General features: G+C 58.1%; 1 protein-coding gene across 1 annotated transcript; it reads left to right on the forward strand.

Moving 5' to 3' along the window:
* Positions 1 to 622: 622 nt before the first annotated feature.
* Positions 623 to 15,290, forward strand: MUC4 (mucin 4, cell surface associated). The gene is made up of 27 exons (XM_059855538.1): positions 623 to 5,070; positions 5,386 to 5,525; positions 5,716 to 5,880; positions 5,959 to 6,114; positions 6,239 to 6,369; positions 6,601 to 6,689; positions 6,997 to 7,173; positions 7,263 to 7,406; positions 7,497 to 7,616; positions 7,816 to 8,018; positions 8,735 to 8,813; positions 9,084 to 9,254; positions 9,435 to 9,536; positions 9,741 to 9,977; positions 10,364 to 10,498; positions 10,588 to 10,766; positions 10,891 to 11,050; positions 11,130 to 11,228; positions 11,796 to 11,978; positions 12,071 to 12,144; positions 12,456 to 12,520; positions 12,810 to 13,009; positions 13,216 to 13,384; positions 13,468 to 13,629; positions 14,416 to 14,453; positions 14,537 to 14,634; positions 14,840 to 15,290. Exons 1-27 carry the CDS (start codon positions 1,641 to 1,643, stop codon positions 14,894 to 14,896), a joined length of 6,963 nt encoding a protein of 2,320 aa, XP_059711521.1. The 5' UTR covers positions 623 to 1,640; the 3' UTR covers positions 14,897 to 15,290.
* Positions 15,291 to 15,464: the final 174 nt, after the last annotated feature.

Consider the following 15,464-nt stretch of genomic DNA (forward strand, 5'->3'; position numbering starts at 1 on the left):
AGCGAGGAAGGCACAACACCATCACTGACTTACTTCCCTCTCCTTAAGCGATCCTGGAGATGTGTGAGACCTTGTGAAGAAGCAAACGCATTTGCTGCAGTGGCCTCACTGGATGCATTCACGCAGCAGGGTCCGTCCAGCCTGTCGTTGGTGGAAGGTGACCTGCAACCCAGGGCAATGCCTAGCCCCGCCACCTATGCAGGAACAACCCCCCCTCCCCCCACTCCATCCGGGTTTGTGTGGGCGTTTGCCGCGATGTGCAGATAACGCCTGGGACCGGCAGTGCCCAAGGGGGGGACTGGGCAGGGTCAATACGGGGGACCCCAAGGCATCAGCGCTAGCCTGCTCCTTCCTTCTTCCTCCTTGGTGACAAGCCAACCCCTGCCAGGGGTTATCGGCCATGCAGCCAAGTGTGGAGGGACCTGACAGCAACCAGGAGGGTGAATGGGGGTGCAGAGCCCAGGACTGACCCACCCCTCCCTGTCCCTGCCTGCTGTCCCAGCGTCTTCAGGCCAAGTGACTTTGAACCCCCTGGGGTGGCTCCCTAGGGGTTGGGGACCCCAGCCCCAGTCAACAGTGGGGTCGGTTTAGGGAAGGACCTTAAAGCTTCCCATGGCAAAATGGGTGTGACCCCCAGCATCAGTGGGTCCCCCGAATTGGGACGCTGCCACCTGAGCACAGGTTGCGAGGACACGGAGACGTCAGTGCCCCAGGCAGGGCACGTGGTGTCCCTGTCTCCCCCACCTGGAGGAGTGCTCACCGGTGGAGTCACCCGTTGCACACTCCCTTGAGAGAGTGAGAGCGGCAGCCGTGCCGCCTTCCTCCCTGACACCGAACAAGCGTTATGGGGTGCCGGGGCCCGTGGCCGCTCTGGAGCTGGGTGCTGTGGGGGTTCTGGCTGCTGCCAGGTAAGTGCCAGGGTCCCCCACATGCTGACCAGGTGGATGATACCATGTGGATGATGGGCTGCAAACAACGCTCCGGCAGCTACCATGCTGCAAGGTCGAGCCCGAGTGCCGGGCCGGGGTTTGCCCTGTCTCTGTCCGCGGGTGCCAAAGCTTTGTCACGGTCCCCAGCTCCAGCAGGGGAAGGTGGCGGGAATTGTGGATCAAATGGAGAGACTCACCCTCGGGGAAGGTCCCTGTTCTGTTGGTGTTGGTCCTCCCGCAGAAGGGAGGAGGGGTAGGGGTGATGGTGACTCCGGGCTGGCTTTTTCCTCACCTTCCTTCTGCACAAGCCGGGGAGATGAAGGGGCAATCCCTTGTCCCCACGCTGGACCCATCCGAGTCGGGCAGCATCTCCCACGTGGCCGACAGCAACAGCGCCGAGCTGCCTTCAGACCTGGCCATGTGCTGGGAGCTCCCCGGAGCATCAGCCGCACGGACAGAGCTCCCCTCTCCCGCCGGCCCGACCACCACACCCGCGGGCAGCCAGAAATCAGGTAAGGCCGGCAGGCAGCTGGCCGCGGGCAGGTTCCTGCCTGCTGGGGCCGAGGTGGGGTTGATCCAGCTGGAGCTGCTTTGTCTCGCTCCACAGGCATCCTGGTGCCACAGGCAACAGAGAGAGGGCTGGTCCCAGCTGGAAGTAGTGGTGAGCAGGAGAGACTTCCCAGCCTGGCAGCTCTCTCTGGGGGTCCAGCAATGCAAGGCAGCCCCCAGGCAGGGTCAGGGGCTGGGCTCTCCTCTGCAGGTGCTGCCAGCCAGCCAACCAGCATCCCTCCGGTTCCCACCACCGCTTGGCACATGCAGCCTCTGTCCTTCAAGCCAACGGGGCACACAGTGGGTCTTGCCCTAGGTGCTGTCACTGTGGAGCAGACGCCAGTGACAGCACGGACAGAGTCATTGCTCCCCCAGGATGAGCACAGCACAGCAACAACGTCCCCCAGCATAAGCAGGAGCTCTGCTGAGCCACGTAGTACTGCCGTGCTCCTGTCCCAGGAGGTCATACTGGGGCTGGATGAGGCCACCTCACCCTTGGCCACAGCTGCCAGCATCTCTCAGGACAGGGCCAGCCCCATGAAGATGGCAGCAGCCGCAGCCAGTCCCCCCAACACAGCCGCAGAGGGAGCCTTTTCTTCTACCACCACTGATGCCAGCAAGGCTGCAGAGCCAGGGACAGATGCTTTACCCAACGCTGACCACAGTGCCTCACAGGACCCTCCCGGGCCCCCCACTCAGCTGCCTCCAGCCCTTTTGCCCCCGCTTCCTGATGAGGCTGTGCTGGGCACAGGAGAGACGTTTCCCCCCAGCTACAGCGCAGCCCCAGGCACTGCTGGACATGGGCTCCCTGCAGACAATGCTGCCCACCAACCCCAAGCCACCACACAAGCTGCGGGCACACTGGCTACAGTGGTGGATGTCGTAGCTGGAGAGCACATCCCACCTCTGGGAAGCACCAGTGCTGAGCTGGTGACCATCAGGAATGAGGCCAGTACCAAAGCCACAGCAGGCACTGCCATCCCAAAGACCGAGGATGCACCAGGAGGGCTCAGCATGAGTCTGTCTCCCCATGCAGCTCTCAAAGACCCTGATGGTCCCTCTCCAAGGCCCTTTCCACACTCCATGGGCTCTCTGCTCCCTCAGTCCCTCTCAACAGGCCTTGTGACCACCACAGCAGAGGCAGCTGCAGGCAGATTTTCAGCCACTCCCAGCACGGCCATGCCTTTGTCCCTCACAGGCACCACTGGAGCAACGCCAGACAGGGCCCCTCAAGCTGCTGCTGCTGCTGCACCACCACCTTCCATTGCTGCATTTGGCATCAGGACTGTGCCAGCTACCCATCCATCCTCCTTTGTTAGCAGCACTCCAAGTAGTGAAGCAGGGTTGGGATCAGCATCACTGGCCAGTGGCAGTGCCACCACAATTTCAGAGGACACCGAAGCCACCCTGCCTGTGTCCGATGCACACCCTGGCCACAGCCAGCCAGGTCCCACAGCAGGCTCAACAACCCCAGGAACTGGCATCACACCCAGATCTGCACTAACCTCAGTGCTCTTGGCTGGGCCCCAAACTGTGGAAGCTCCAGGGACAGAGATGCCATCACCCAGCACTGCATCAGACACTGGCAGAGCTGTATCACATACCCCTGGGGGACCCAGAGCAGTCACTGTCCCCATGGCATCGCAAGCAGGTGAACCCCCTCTCCTGGAAGGCAGAGCCAATGTAGGGATGGCTCTGGAGGTGTCCCCATCCAGCATCCCCCAAGAGATGGCAGCAGTCACATCTCCACTGTCTCTGGCTGCCTCACTGCAAGCAATGGGGCCTTCGGGTGACCCCCAGCCCAATGGCAGCACCACAGAGCGAGCAATGGGCATGGGGTTCCTGGAGGTGAGCACGGAGGAGAACCCAGGTGCCAGTGCAGCAGGGCCAGCTCCCAGCCACACGATTGTCACTGCCAGGCCACCACCAGAGCCACCTGCCACTGAGAACAAGCCCACCGCTGGGGTCACCTCGCTGCCTGTTGGCCACACAAATGTGTGGGAGGCTACAGCTGCATCCCAGAGAGGTGCCACAGCCACCACTGTCCATGTGGACGCCACCAGCTCTGAGAGCAGCACTGAGGGTGCAGCATCCTCAGCCAGCACCAGCAGCACCCATGTCCCTGACTCCAACACCAGTGGCACAAGCCTGGCCACTAGGCCAGCCACCATAGCATCCACCAGCACGTTCCCCAGCAACACTAACCTGCCAACCACCTCCACAGGCTGGGAGACCTTTGTGACCAGTGTCACCACAGCCATGCCACCTGCCACAGCATGGGCCACCAGCACCAGCAGTGCCCCATCCCTTGCTGTAACACACAGCGAGACAAGCGGAGGTGGGCAGCCTGTCCCACCCCCAGCAGCACGTACCCCCGTGGTGGAGACAACTCTTGGACCCTGGGGCATCCCTGGTCCCAGCACGGCTGTTGCAGTGTCTGGTTCCTCCCTCCCCAGCCTGCACAGCCCAACAGAGGAGGCCACAACAGCCCCCTTGTTCCTGCTTGGTGTTGGTGCAACTGGGGTGGCAGCAGCTGGACAGACTCCCACCGAGTCAGCAACAGGCACCACTTCTCCTGCCTCCATCAGCTACCACGACATGGGACAAGCAGTGAGCACGTCATCTCCTGCCTTCCTGACATCTCCAGGGGCACCTGCCTGGAAGGAGAAAACAGCCATCAGCACAGGCAGCACCACAGCCACTGCTGCAGGGAACAGCACTGCCACCACTGCCTCTACTGCAGGCAGCACCACTGCCACCACTGCCACCACTGCCGCTACTGCAGGCAGCACCACTGCCACCACTGCAGGGAACAGCACTGCCACCACTGCAGGCAGCACCACTGCCACCACTGCAGGGAACAGCACTGCCACCACTGCCACCACTGCAGGCAGCACCACTGCCACCACTGCAGGGAACAGCACTGCCACCACTGCCACCACTGCAGGCAGCACCACTGCCACCACTGCAGGGAACAGCACTGCCACCACTGCCACCACTGCAGGCAGCACCACTGGCGCCACTGCAGGGAACAGCACTACCACCACTGCCAGCACTGCAGGCAGCACCACTGCCACCACTGCAGGGAACAGCACTGCCACCACTGCAGACAGCACCACTGCCACCACTGCAGAGAACAGCACTGCCAGCACTGAAAGCAGCACCACTGGCACCACTGCAGGGAACAGCACTGCCACCACTGCCACCACTGCAGACAGCACCACTGCCACCACTGCAGGCAGCACCACTGCCACTGCTGCAGAGAACATCACTGCCACCACTGCCACCACTGCAGGGAACACCACAGCCATCACTGCAGGAAACACCACTGCCACCACTGTAGGAGGCACCACGGCAGGAGGCACCACGGCTATTGCATCCACAGCCCCAGTGAGCCCAGCCAAGGAGGCGGGAAGTCTCCCAGGCACCACGGCACCAGTGACACCACCAGCCACCACCAGCCCTGCCACCACCCTGTCTCGTGCCTTTGGGACACAGAGAGGACCATCCACTGAACTGAGCACATCTGCCCACACCACCACTGGGCACAGAACTCCTGCACCTGAGCCCCAACCCACCCAGGAGCTTATCAGTAAGTAATTTTCTTTTTCCCAAGGACAAGAGTAGGAAAGGGGTTTTCAGCCAGTCAAGCATTGGGATGAATGAGGGTACAGCCTGTTCTGGGGTATCTCATCTGCGTTGCACATTGGGCTGCCAGATTAATGGGAAAAGGCAAAATAGGACATTTGAGAGCATCCCAAAAGTGAGTTGAAAATTTGGTTACAATCCATCAGAGCACAGGCACAGCATCCTGGCAGCAAGCAGGTGGGTTTGTCCTGGCTGCAGGATGGATATAGCAGACGTTAATGATTTCACACCTTTTTCATTGATCTCCTGCCCATGGCAGAGCCAGGGACTTCACTCTACCCCTTTGGCGTGGAAGGAGGGGATCAAGAATACGTCCGGAGGATGGTGGATTTTAACTCACCCCTGTTCAAGCCAGAAATTGGATTTCCCTTTGGGAAGTCACTGCGAGATGCTCTCTATGTGAGTGCCCCCTTTGGTGAGCACGTAATGTATGTGTTGCCTTTTTGGTAAAATAACCCAGACATTGAAATGGAGCAGAAACCAAATTTCATCGGAATATAATTTTTTAACATTTAAAATGGCTGGTTTCTGCTCACTCATGGAAGCTAAAAGCTATCCAAGTTAGCAAATAACAAGTTCTCTTGGTTAGTTTACAGATAACGGACAGATCATTTTTCCACCCACGGACAACTATGTCCCATCCAACCCCAACCCCCCTCCCCGGGGCTTCACTGGCTGGGAGAGCTTGCCAATGGTGGCTGCCTTTTGGGATGATGCAGACTTTTCCAAGGGTGTTGGCACCACTTGGTACCAGGTGAGGGCCACCAGAGGTGTTCTGGCAGAATCCAGTACCCAGCTCACTCTTTTAATTCTCTCTTTTGCCATCTGGCAGGAGTACTCTACACTCAGCTCTACCCAAGACCCCGTTGTCCAAGATGTGGAAGCAAAGATTGAGAAATACCTAAAAATCCCCTATGTGGCAAAATGGACCTTGAAGGTGACGTGGGAGAAAGCTCCAGCGTACCCATCCCGGAGGGATGACACTCAGGTGAGAAGTGCAGGACCCAGGTTACGGAGAGGAGTGCTGGTGGCTGTTTAAAGCCTCAGTCTGCTCTGCAGGGAGAGCAGGGGAGGCTCTGAGAGTGCTAAGGGGATACCTTGGGTTTCTCCAGACGAGCACCTACCAGGCAGTACTCAGCACTGACGGGAACCGCTCCTTCGCCCTGCTGCTCTACCAGGACGAGGGGATGCGCTGGGACTACAGCAGGCTGGCTGCACCCAACGTACTGATCGGCTTCTCCAGGTGCTGCACGCGTGTCACTGCCTTTTGGGACAGCAGAGATTTGTTCCAGCACCGTGTTGAGACTGTCAGAGGCATTACCCCCAGGAGAGCCCAGCTCCCACTCCTGGAGCAATCCTGCTCCATTTAAACCCTTTCTTGTGCAAACGGCAGCAGTTCCCACCCCAGCTGCTCTACGGGGGGAGGAGAGGGCTGTGTTGGAAGGATGACCTCAAACCTCCTCTCTCCACACAGTGGCAACGGCTATGCCCAAAACAACGAGCTGACTCAGAAGCCACCAGCTGTCAAGTACCGACCAGACCAGCACAGCAGCACCGGCTCCGGTACGGTATCGGGGGTCCGTGGGGCCGGTGGGGATGGAAGGAGCCGTGTGCTCTGTGCCAGGAGCATGTCCCTAGCACCCATCCCCGCCAGGCAATGGGCCAGCAAAGCCACTGAGCAAGAGCTGGCCACCCAGAGCAGGCTGTTAGTGTCCCATGTCCTCCTGTGGCTTGCCACAGCCCCGCTGGCTCTAGAGGGAGCCTGGAGACCTCGTGTGAGGTCAGTGGCCAGGGACAGCTGTCCCACGGGATCCTTCAGCACAGGCAGAGATCCTGGCTGAGCAGTGTTGTTCTGTGGTTGCTCCCCCAGATGTGCGTGGGCTGTGGATTTACAGACTGGACAGTCGCTCCCGGGTGAATTACAGGCTGCAGTGCCTGGCGTGGCTGGACACGGAGCCAGCGCCGGCCACCTGGAACAGCCAACTGCCACCATGCCCCTGCTCTCGGCCCCAGGCAGAGCTGGATCCCCGCTACCACTGGAGCAGAGGTGCCAAGGACAGCCCCCAGGACCAGCTGCAGGGTGGGGGGTGGTCCTCTCCTGCTCTGGGGGTGGTTGTGATCCCCCCACTATTTCAGGCCCAGCAGACACCTCCATGAGGATGCTGCGCACTGCATCCCCCAGCCCAGCTGGAGCTGGGGTACGATGTCTGTACCAAGGTGGGAGCCTGCTCGAAGGCTGGCAGGAGAGAGTATGGAGCCCCCCCTTCCATGCTGCCACAGGTAAGTGGGAACTGGCATTCCCTCACCCTAAAATATCCCAAGCATGGGCAGAGCAAGGGCCCTGACACACCCCATCACGTTCCTCCACAGACACAGAGCTGGAAGCGTTCAACTGGTGCTGCCGGCGTGTGGGGAAGCCCCTGTTCTGTGCCAGGTTTGCTGAGAAGAGACCAAGGGTTGACTGTGAAGGATATGTGCCACCCACCCCTGGTGAGTGCCTAGGCTCTGCCTCTGCTGTGCCAGGGCACTGAGCTGTGCACAGACCCCATGCTTTAGCACTTTGCAACATGCCAGTGGGGACTGCTGAGCAACCACTGAGCAGCTCTGGGGCTGCTCTCCTCCCTGAAATGACACCAGCATTTGCTTTTCTTCCTCTGCCCAAAATGTCTCTGTCTCCTTTGGACCCCAGCTGGTGCCTTCGGGGACCCTCACATCACCACCCTGGATGGACTCACCTACACCTTCAATGGGCTTGGGGACTTTGTCCTGCTGCTGGCCAGTGATGCCCAAACCAGCTTCGTTTTGCACGGGCGCACAGCACAGACTGGCACGGCCCAGGCCACCAACTTTGTGGCCTTTGCTGCCCAATATATCTCCAAAACTACCACAACAGTGAGTAGGAGTGCCCTGGGTCTGAGTTTGATCCTCTAATGGGAGAGACCTCTCTGGCAAGTTGGGCATCACCTCTGCATCACCTACAAGTGGGTGGGACCCAAGAGGCAACCCCTCTTCTTTTCCTGCCACCTCCCACCACCCTCACAAAGTACTATTAGTGGGGAAATAGACTAATATTCACCAGGCACAGGTCTAATGTCTCCTGCACACAGGCCAGCAAGGGCTGGAGACTCTGGAGGAACATGGTCTGCTTCACCTTTTCCATTGCACATTCTTTGTCCTGACACTTTAGCACAAGAAACTGCTCTTCCTGACTTTGCAGAATTGCTCCCCACACCCATGTCCAGTCTGTAAATCCAGCAGAATGTCCTGGTATCACCAGGAACAGGCATTGAATAGCATGAGGAGGGGGCTCAGAGCTGGGAGCCCCCCAGCACAGCTCTCCATGCTGTCAAGGTCAGCTGAGCAGTAGTGGTGTCCTGGGCGTGTCCCTTACCAATGGTGACAGGCAGCTCCCTGTCCTCTTCTGTGCAAACGTCAAAGCTGCTGCACTGTGTGTCTGCTGGGGTGGAGAGCACACCAACACAGGCCCCAGGGCTGAGCCTCTCTTCCTGGGCTGGAGGAGGACAGAGTTAATAATTGTTCCCAGCATGGAGGGACAGCAGGAAGAGACAAGCAGAGAGGCTGATTGGGACATCCACCACGATTTTCAGGTTGAGTGGACCTTGGGGAGCCAGGATGACATCCAAGTCCTCCTGAACAACAAAACCATCCAGTTTTCCTATTCCCAAGGTGAGCAGGATCTATTGTTAAACGCTAAACATATGGGGGGGGGACCACAAATGTCCCCATCCCCTGGGACCACAAATGTCCCCATCCCCTGGGACCAGCCCTGCCCAGTGCTAGGGCAGCCACACTGAGATCCATTAAATGTCTCTCACCCACACCTCTCTCTGGTCTGGGTGGGGTGGATGGGGAGCACTCCCCTCCAGGAGTCCATGGTTGCCATTTCAGGTCCCAGCCTTGCATGGACTCTCCCTCTGAGCTCTCCTTCTCTTGCAGACCTGGGTGACGAGGTGTACTACAGCCCTGGTGTCCTGCTGGTCAACACCTCCTCTGTCACGGCCGTCTTTGATGGGACCATGGCTGTCTCTGTCTTGGCCACCTCTGGGATCCTCAGCGTGGTCTGCAGCCTGCCCAACTGGTACCGCAACAGCACCAGCGGCCTCCTGGGTGAGGGCTCTGGCAGAGCCAGGGTGCAAATTCTCTTCCCACTCTAAAGTAGACTGGAAAACTGGGGCATCGTGCTTGTGAGGGCAGGGACACCTGGGTATCAACTAAACACTGGCCAGCACCAGAGACAAGGTCAACCCTGGCATGGGGGATTCCAGCACTCTGGTGATGCTCCACCAGGTGTGTGGGACCATGACCCTGCAGACGACTTCCAGATGCCAAATGGTACCAGCATCCCTGTGAACAGCAGTGAGGAGGAGATCTACAGCTATGGGATGACCTGTAAGTCCAGGATTAGGATCTCTCTTGATGATCCTCCGCTTCCTGCACCTTCTGGCCATGCTTTGGCTTGAGATATTTAAACATTTGCCTGAGCAAAAGCAATGTCAAGGGAAGGTGTTTGGTGTCCTCACTGCCCCGTGAAAAGGAACCCTAAAATACAACAAACATTAAAATGGCTGATACCCATGTCGTGCTCTCTTGCAGGGGCTGTTGGGGAGCACAGCCTGTTCACTCAGCCTCTGGACTCACCAGCACTGAACTTCACACCCTTCTTCTTGTCTTGGCTGCGGCAGGAGAACGAAAGCCAGTACGAGCTGGTGGCCTCTCAGTGTCACGGCAGCAAGGAGTGCATCTATGATTCACTGAGCACAGGGAACTTGGCCCTGGGCCTGGCCACCCGGAGCCTTGCAGCCGACTTCCAGCAGAGGAAGAAAACACTCAGTAAGTGGAGCACATCCTCACCTCTGAGAGGGCATGGCTTGGATGTAACTGGGCAGTGCTCTGCTCCTTTCCTGGGCTCTCTTGCTTCATGTGAGACAGAAGAGAAGTCACCAAAGTCTTGGATTTGCACTGCCCAGCTGGCTTGTCTCCAGTCCTGGGAGATGCCACCAGCAGGACAGTTGCCATCGAGGTTTTGGAATTGCATTTCCTGGAACTGCATTTCTGGCTTCTCTCCAAACCTGGGAGATGCCACCATGCTGTGCAACATAAGGGCCTTGCTGGTGGGCAGACATGACAGCATCTGCCTGGGGTCCCATCCTCACCAGGAGGGAGTCGGAGCCAAGGGGTGACAAGGCCACATGTGTGCTGGGCTGCTCTTTCCTCAGATGCCTTCCCTCCCGTCATCACCGGTGACGCATCAATCACGGCCTTCAGGACAGAGAAGGTCACAAGGCAGTACCATGCCTTGGGGGCGGGTGCACGCTTCATTCCCCATCTTTCACCACAGCTCAACATATCAGGTAAGGAAGGAGAGATGGAGCAGCTGGGATAGGAAGGAATGGGATGGAATTCCTCTGCCACCTCCAACTCCTACCTCTCCTCTTGGCAGAGAACGGCACCCTCATATGGGAGCCCCGTGGGATAGCCCTATTCACCATCAACCTGGAGGCTGTTGGCTCCAACAACATCTCTGCACTCCTCCAGCTCCGCTTCATCCTTTGCAGATGCAGCAGGAGCCAGGACTGTGACTACAGCAACACTGTCACTCTCGGGGAGTCTTCCCTGCAGGTAGCGTACCAGAAAGTTCCTCTGGCGACACTGTGCCTGTCCCCATGCCAGCTGTGCTGGCTGTCTTCTCTGTCCAGCCATCCTCCTCACTTTCCCTTAGCCAGTGTCACTATCCCCTTCCCAGCTGGCAGCCTGCAGATGTGAGAGTGGCTACTCAGGTGCCCTCTGCCAGAACCCTCCGGACCCCTGCTCCCAGGGATGCTTCCCTGGTGTGGGATGTGACCCTTTCAGTGGCTGTGGCCCCTGCCCAGCTGGCCTGACGGGGGATGGAGAGCACTGCTCAGGTGACAAGGGTTCACACCGTGCCCCCTGGGACCCCAGCCAAGGCGTTTGTCCCGGTGCCACGGTGCGTTGTCTCAGCAGATGTCGATGAGTGCACGCAGGGGACAGAGTGCCCGGGGAACAGCACCTGCACCAACACTGTGGGCAGCTACATCTGCTCCTGCCTGGCCAGTGAGCAGGGTGAGTATGGGGTCCCTGGCAGGCATGGTCCTCGTCCCCATGACCCCCAGACTCTGAGGAGGAGAATTCCTGAGGGACCCAGGCTGGCCAGAGAGGAGATAAGGGGGAGCTGCTTGAGCTCTGTGCCCAAGCCCTTGCTGTCATTATCAGAATGGACCAGAGTCCAGCCACCACTTGTGTTCCCAGGCTGTCGATCTCACTAATCCGCTGGGAAGAGAAATTTTTCCCATGCAATTTTTCTCCTTGAGAAAAAAATTCTCATCCCAGCAAAGTTCAAATGCACATGTGGAGGTTGGAGGCTAAATCAAGCCCTATTTTCAGATTGCTTTGGTGGGGTTGAGTTGATGGCTTTTGCTCTTGTTCTAATGATGGGATTTAAGAAGGGCAAATGGCTCCAGCTGGAAGGAGGGGGAGTGGGGCTTTTCCTCGAAAAACTCCTAACATATAAAAGAAAAACAAAACAAAACTTGGAAGAAAGGCCTTATGGAGCAGCTGAGGATGGCTCAGAGAGCTGGGGCTCTGCTCTGCAACCAGCTTCATGCCTTGACCATGCTCTCCATCCCACAGGTGAGAGGCCAGGCTGTGGCTCAGACTGCAGCTACCACTCCTGCCCTGAGGGCTACTGCAGCAACGGGGGGCACTGCCACCTTCACCCCATCACTTGTGCCCCTACCTGCTCCTGCCCCCCAGCTTTCACCGACCAGCGCTGCCTGGTGGCAGGGGGGGATTTTCAGCCACTGCCCAGCTCAGGTGGGTACCTGTGCCCTGTGTGAGGTGAAAGCCAACCCCACTCACCCTGCTCCTGGGATGCCAGAGCCACCACCGTGGCTTTCCCCCAGCAGATCTCCCTCGGAGAAGCATCCAGATGAGGATCAAGACACTGCAAAACGCCACTGCTGAGGAAGTCAACAGCACTGTATGTCACTGGAGGGGTGGGCTCAGAGCAGGGGCCTACTGGGCAGCTTGGCAGCTGGGGGTGGGCATGCCTCTCTGTATGCCCTCCCATGGGATCTCTGGGGCTCCAGCAGATCCACAAGCCCAGAGGGACGAAGCACCAATTTCATTGTGATGGCTGCAGCCGTGGCCCTGTGCCGAGTCCCAGCAAATGAACCAAAGGCCAGGGCAACCCTTGGGGCTTGGCCACAACTCCTGTATCAGTCTTCAACCTTTCCCCAGGCTGGTGTCATTCTGCCTTTCCCTAATCCCTTCCTGCTCCGCCTGCTGCAGGTCTCAGCCATCCTGGACTCTCTGGAGGTAAAGGCTTTCCAGAGCAACACCAACATCACCCAGATGTGAGTCAGATGTGAAGCAGCCGGTGACCACTCCAAGGAGGATAGGGTGGGGCAGGACTGAGCATGGGGCCAGAGAGTATGGTGCACAAAGGGCGTTTTCTCCCAGCTCAGAGTCTGTTTTCCAGCCCTGATGCTGGTAACCCTTGGAGACACAAGTCCGTTGGCACCTTCCACTCCTGCCTCATCCCTTCCTTACCATCGCCCAAATGGGAATACTGAGGCACAGTGAGGCTCAGTCACTCTGAGAGGCAGCAGCAGCTCCACCAGTAGCCCTCTCTTTTCCCTGCAGGACAGACATCAATGGCTTCACCTTCGTGGTGGTGTCGGAGTTTGCCTATGACAGCCGCGGGACCGTCATCCACTTCCTGAACGAGGAGCTGCCCACAGCCATCACCGGCGCCTTCAACGGGCGGCGGCGGCGGCGGGAGGCGGGCACGGGGCTGCTCTTCCAGCACCTGCACCGGGACAACATCACTGACCTGGTGAAGCGTGAGTTGCTCCTGGCACTGAGCTGTGGAGTACCCTCCTGTCCCCATTGTCCCCATAACCCTGAGTGTCCCAGGGATGGGCTCACACCCATGGGGGAGGCGGGTGGGCAGCCTCCCAATCCCAGGCATAGATCCAGCTTGGGGAGGCTTGGGAAAGCATCAAGGGGTGTTGCTGCAAGGCCAAACCCATGTGCTTTCCCTCTCCAGTGACAGTGGATGAGCTGAGGGACTATTTCCCCTGCTCTCTGTATGGCTACAAAGGCTACCAGCTCCACTACATGGGGGCCATCGGCTTCATCTGCATCTCCCCCTGCAAGATGGGCTACTGCCAGCACGGCGGCCAATGCCAGCACCTGCCCGAGGGGCCCACGTGCAGGTAGCAGCAGCCCTGGGCTGGAAAAGGCCACCCTGCTCAGCTGCTTCTCCCACAGCATCACAGCTCCTCCCTCCCATCCACAGCTGCTTGCCCTTCTCCATCTACTCTCCAGCCGGCCTCCGGTGTGAGTGGCTGGCCATCAGCCTGGCTGCCTTCCTCGGCATCCTGCTGGGAGCCCTGGCTCTGCTCTGCCTCCTGTTTGCCATCGCCTGCCTGGCCCTGCGCCTCTGCCGCCGGCACCAGGGGTGAGCCATGGGCTGGGCCTGCACAGGGCTGGGTGTCAGCAGGAAAAACTGATCAAAAATCCCCATTTGAAAGATCCACCGCTGGTAGAACTCATCAGGGGGACCCTGCCCTGGGAGAGCAGTTGGGTGACCTTTTAATATCTTCCAGCCCCTTTTCTAGACATCTGCTGCTCAGGGTTGCAATAGCACCAGTGGGTTGAATGTTAGCTTTCCTTTTTCCCCCAGTTAGGTAGTGTTTGCATTTCTTCCTCATTCCACCCAATACCTGTTTACAGATGGGCTTTCTATTTAATTTTAATTTGCATACCACCCAAATGATTTCCACTTCAATTCACATGGGTCTAGAAAGAGCTGGCCTGGAGCAAGGAAAAATGGTTTAAGAATTGGACCTTACTCTTCTGCAGAGCAGGGAGTTAACAGAACAATGGCAAAGTACAAGGCTGGGGTGGAAGAACCAGCATCTCCTTTCCCCCTCCCCAGCCCTTGGTCCTGTGGAGGCATCCACACCCAGGGGATCTCCCTGGCTCTGGTCAGAGCTGTGTCCTGCCCCTGCTCCCAGCTCCCTGCCAGCCCTGGATCTCTGGGAGGTTCCTTAGTTCTTTTGCACTTATGGCAAGGCAAGAAATTGTGTGTGCACAACGGGGGCTTTTCCTCCTCTTACAGCCCCATCTCACCCCTACAGTCAGTCACTGATCCCCTTTGCCATCTGACCCAGACACCAGCATCAGGCAGGGGGTCTCACAGCCCCTGCTGACATGTTCTCCCTATTCTGTTCCCCCCTCTCAGGGCCAAGGAGACCTTATGGAGAACACGGCCCTTCTCCTGTGAGTACATGCCTGTAAAACTCCCCCCACTAAGGCTCTGCTTCACCCCAGTCCTCAAGCTCCACTCCTCTTCCCTGCTCCAGCGTTAACGATGGCAGGAGAACAAGCAGAGCCCACTGTCTCCCACTCCCTGGAAAGGCATTGGAAACTGCAGCTCCAGGCCATTGACCCCTCAGTCCAGGTCTGTCCTTGGGTTACTCTTTCCATGGGGTGTTGTGTTTGGGAACTTTGGGCTGGGCTCTGAATCCTGTGCCTCAAAGGAGCTCAGGAGTTGTGCCTCATCCCGAAGCATCACCGATGCTTTGGCCGGCACTGGGATCCGCGCCACCGTCACAAAGCACAGAGCCAGTGCCACACTGACAGCATGGCCTGTTCCTCCTTTACAGATAAGAATCCAGAGACCCCATGTTATGCCTCCAAGCCAGTCCCCCCAGCAGCCCTAACCTGCCACCAGTCCTTTGCTGGCACCTCCAGGCTCACAGAGGAGCCAGACACGGCTGCCAGCTCCGCCGCTTGCTCTTGAGGTCTCCAGCAGCAGCAACACATGGAGGCAGGGGACAGGCAGCTGCCTTTTGGCTTCTGGGAGGATTCTGAAGGAGGTGCTTTTTTGAATGTGTATTTATCTGAGTGACCAAAGCAGGAGGATTTCACCTTCCCTGAGATCCTGCAGAGACACCTGGGATCATCCTTGCATGTGTCTGCACCAGGGGTATGTGCTACTGCAATATAACCAGACCTTGCAGATCCCCTGAGAGCAGGGTCAGGTGGGGCAATGCAGTGATTGTAATCCCTTAGGAACCAAATAGAATAAACCAAAAATGTTGGCTTGCTGTTAAATTATCTGCACCTCAAGGGTCTCTGCTTCACTATCATTGAGCCCTCAAGTCCCTGCCTTCTGCTGGTCCCATCCACAGAGCCAAAGTGAAAATGGCTGTAAATTTTTTGGTGGCTTCCTCCCCTCATTTTCCCTACACACCTGCAAGTCTCCTCACACTGCTTTCATGGACACTG

Source organism: Haemorhous mexicanus, chromosome 10, assembly GCF_027477595.1.
Source record: "Haemorhous mexicanus isolate bHaeMex1 chromosome 10, bHaeMex1.pri, whole genome shotgun sequence".
NCBI classification, from domain to species: Eukaryota; Metazoa; Chordata; class Aves; order Passeriformes; family Fringillidae; genus Haemorhous; species Haemorhous mexicanus.

What these genes read in the sequence shown, in the direction of transcription:
- MUC4 (XM_059855538.1), top strand. Translation starts at nt 1,641, where the DNA reads ATGCAAGGCAGCCCCCAGGCAGGGTCAGGGGCTGGGCTCTCCTCTGCA. An exon ending in TTGGCACCACTTGGTACCAG is followed by an intron (nt 5,881 to 5,958) that starts GTGAGGGCCACC and finishes GCCATCTGGCAG; the next exon opens with GAGTACTCTACACTCAGCTC. An exon ending in ACCACAGCTCAACATATCAG is followed by an intron (nt 10,499 to 10,587) that starts GTAAGGAAGGAG and finishes TCCTCTTGGCAG; the next exon opens with AGAACGGCACCCTCATATGG.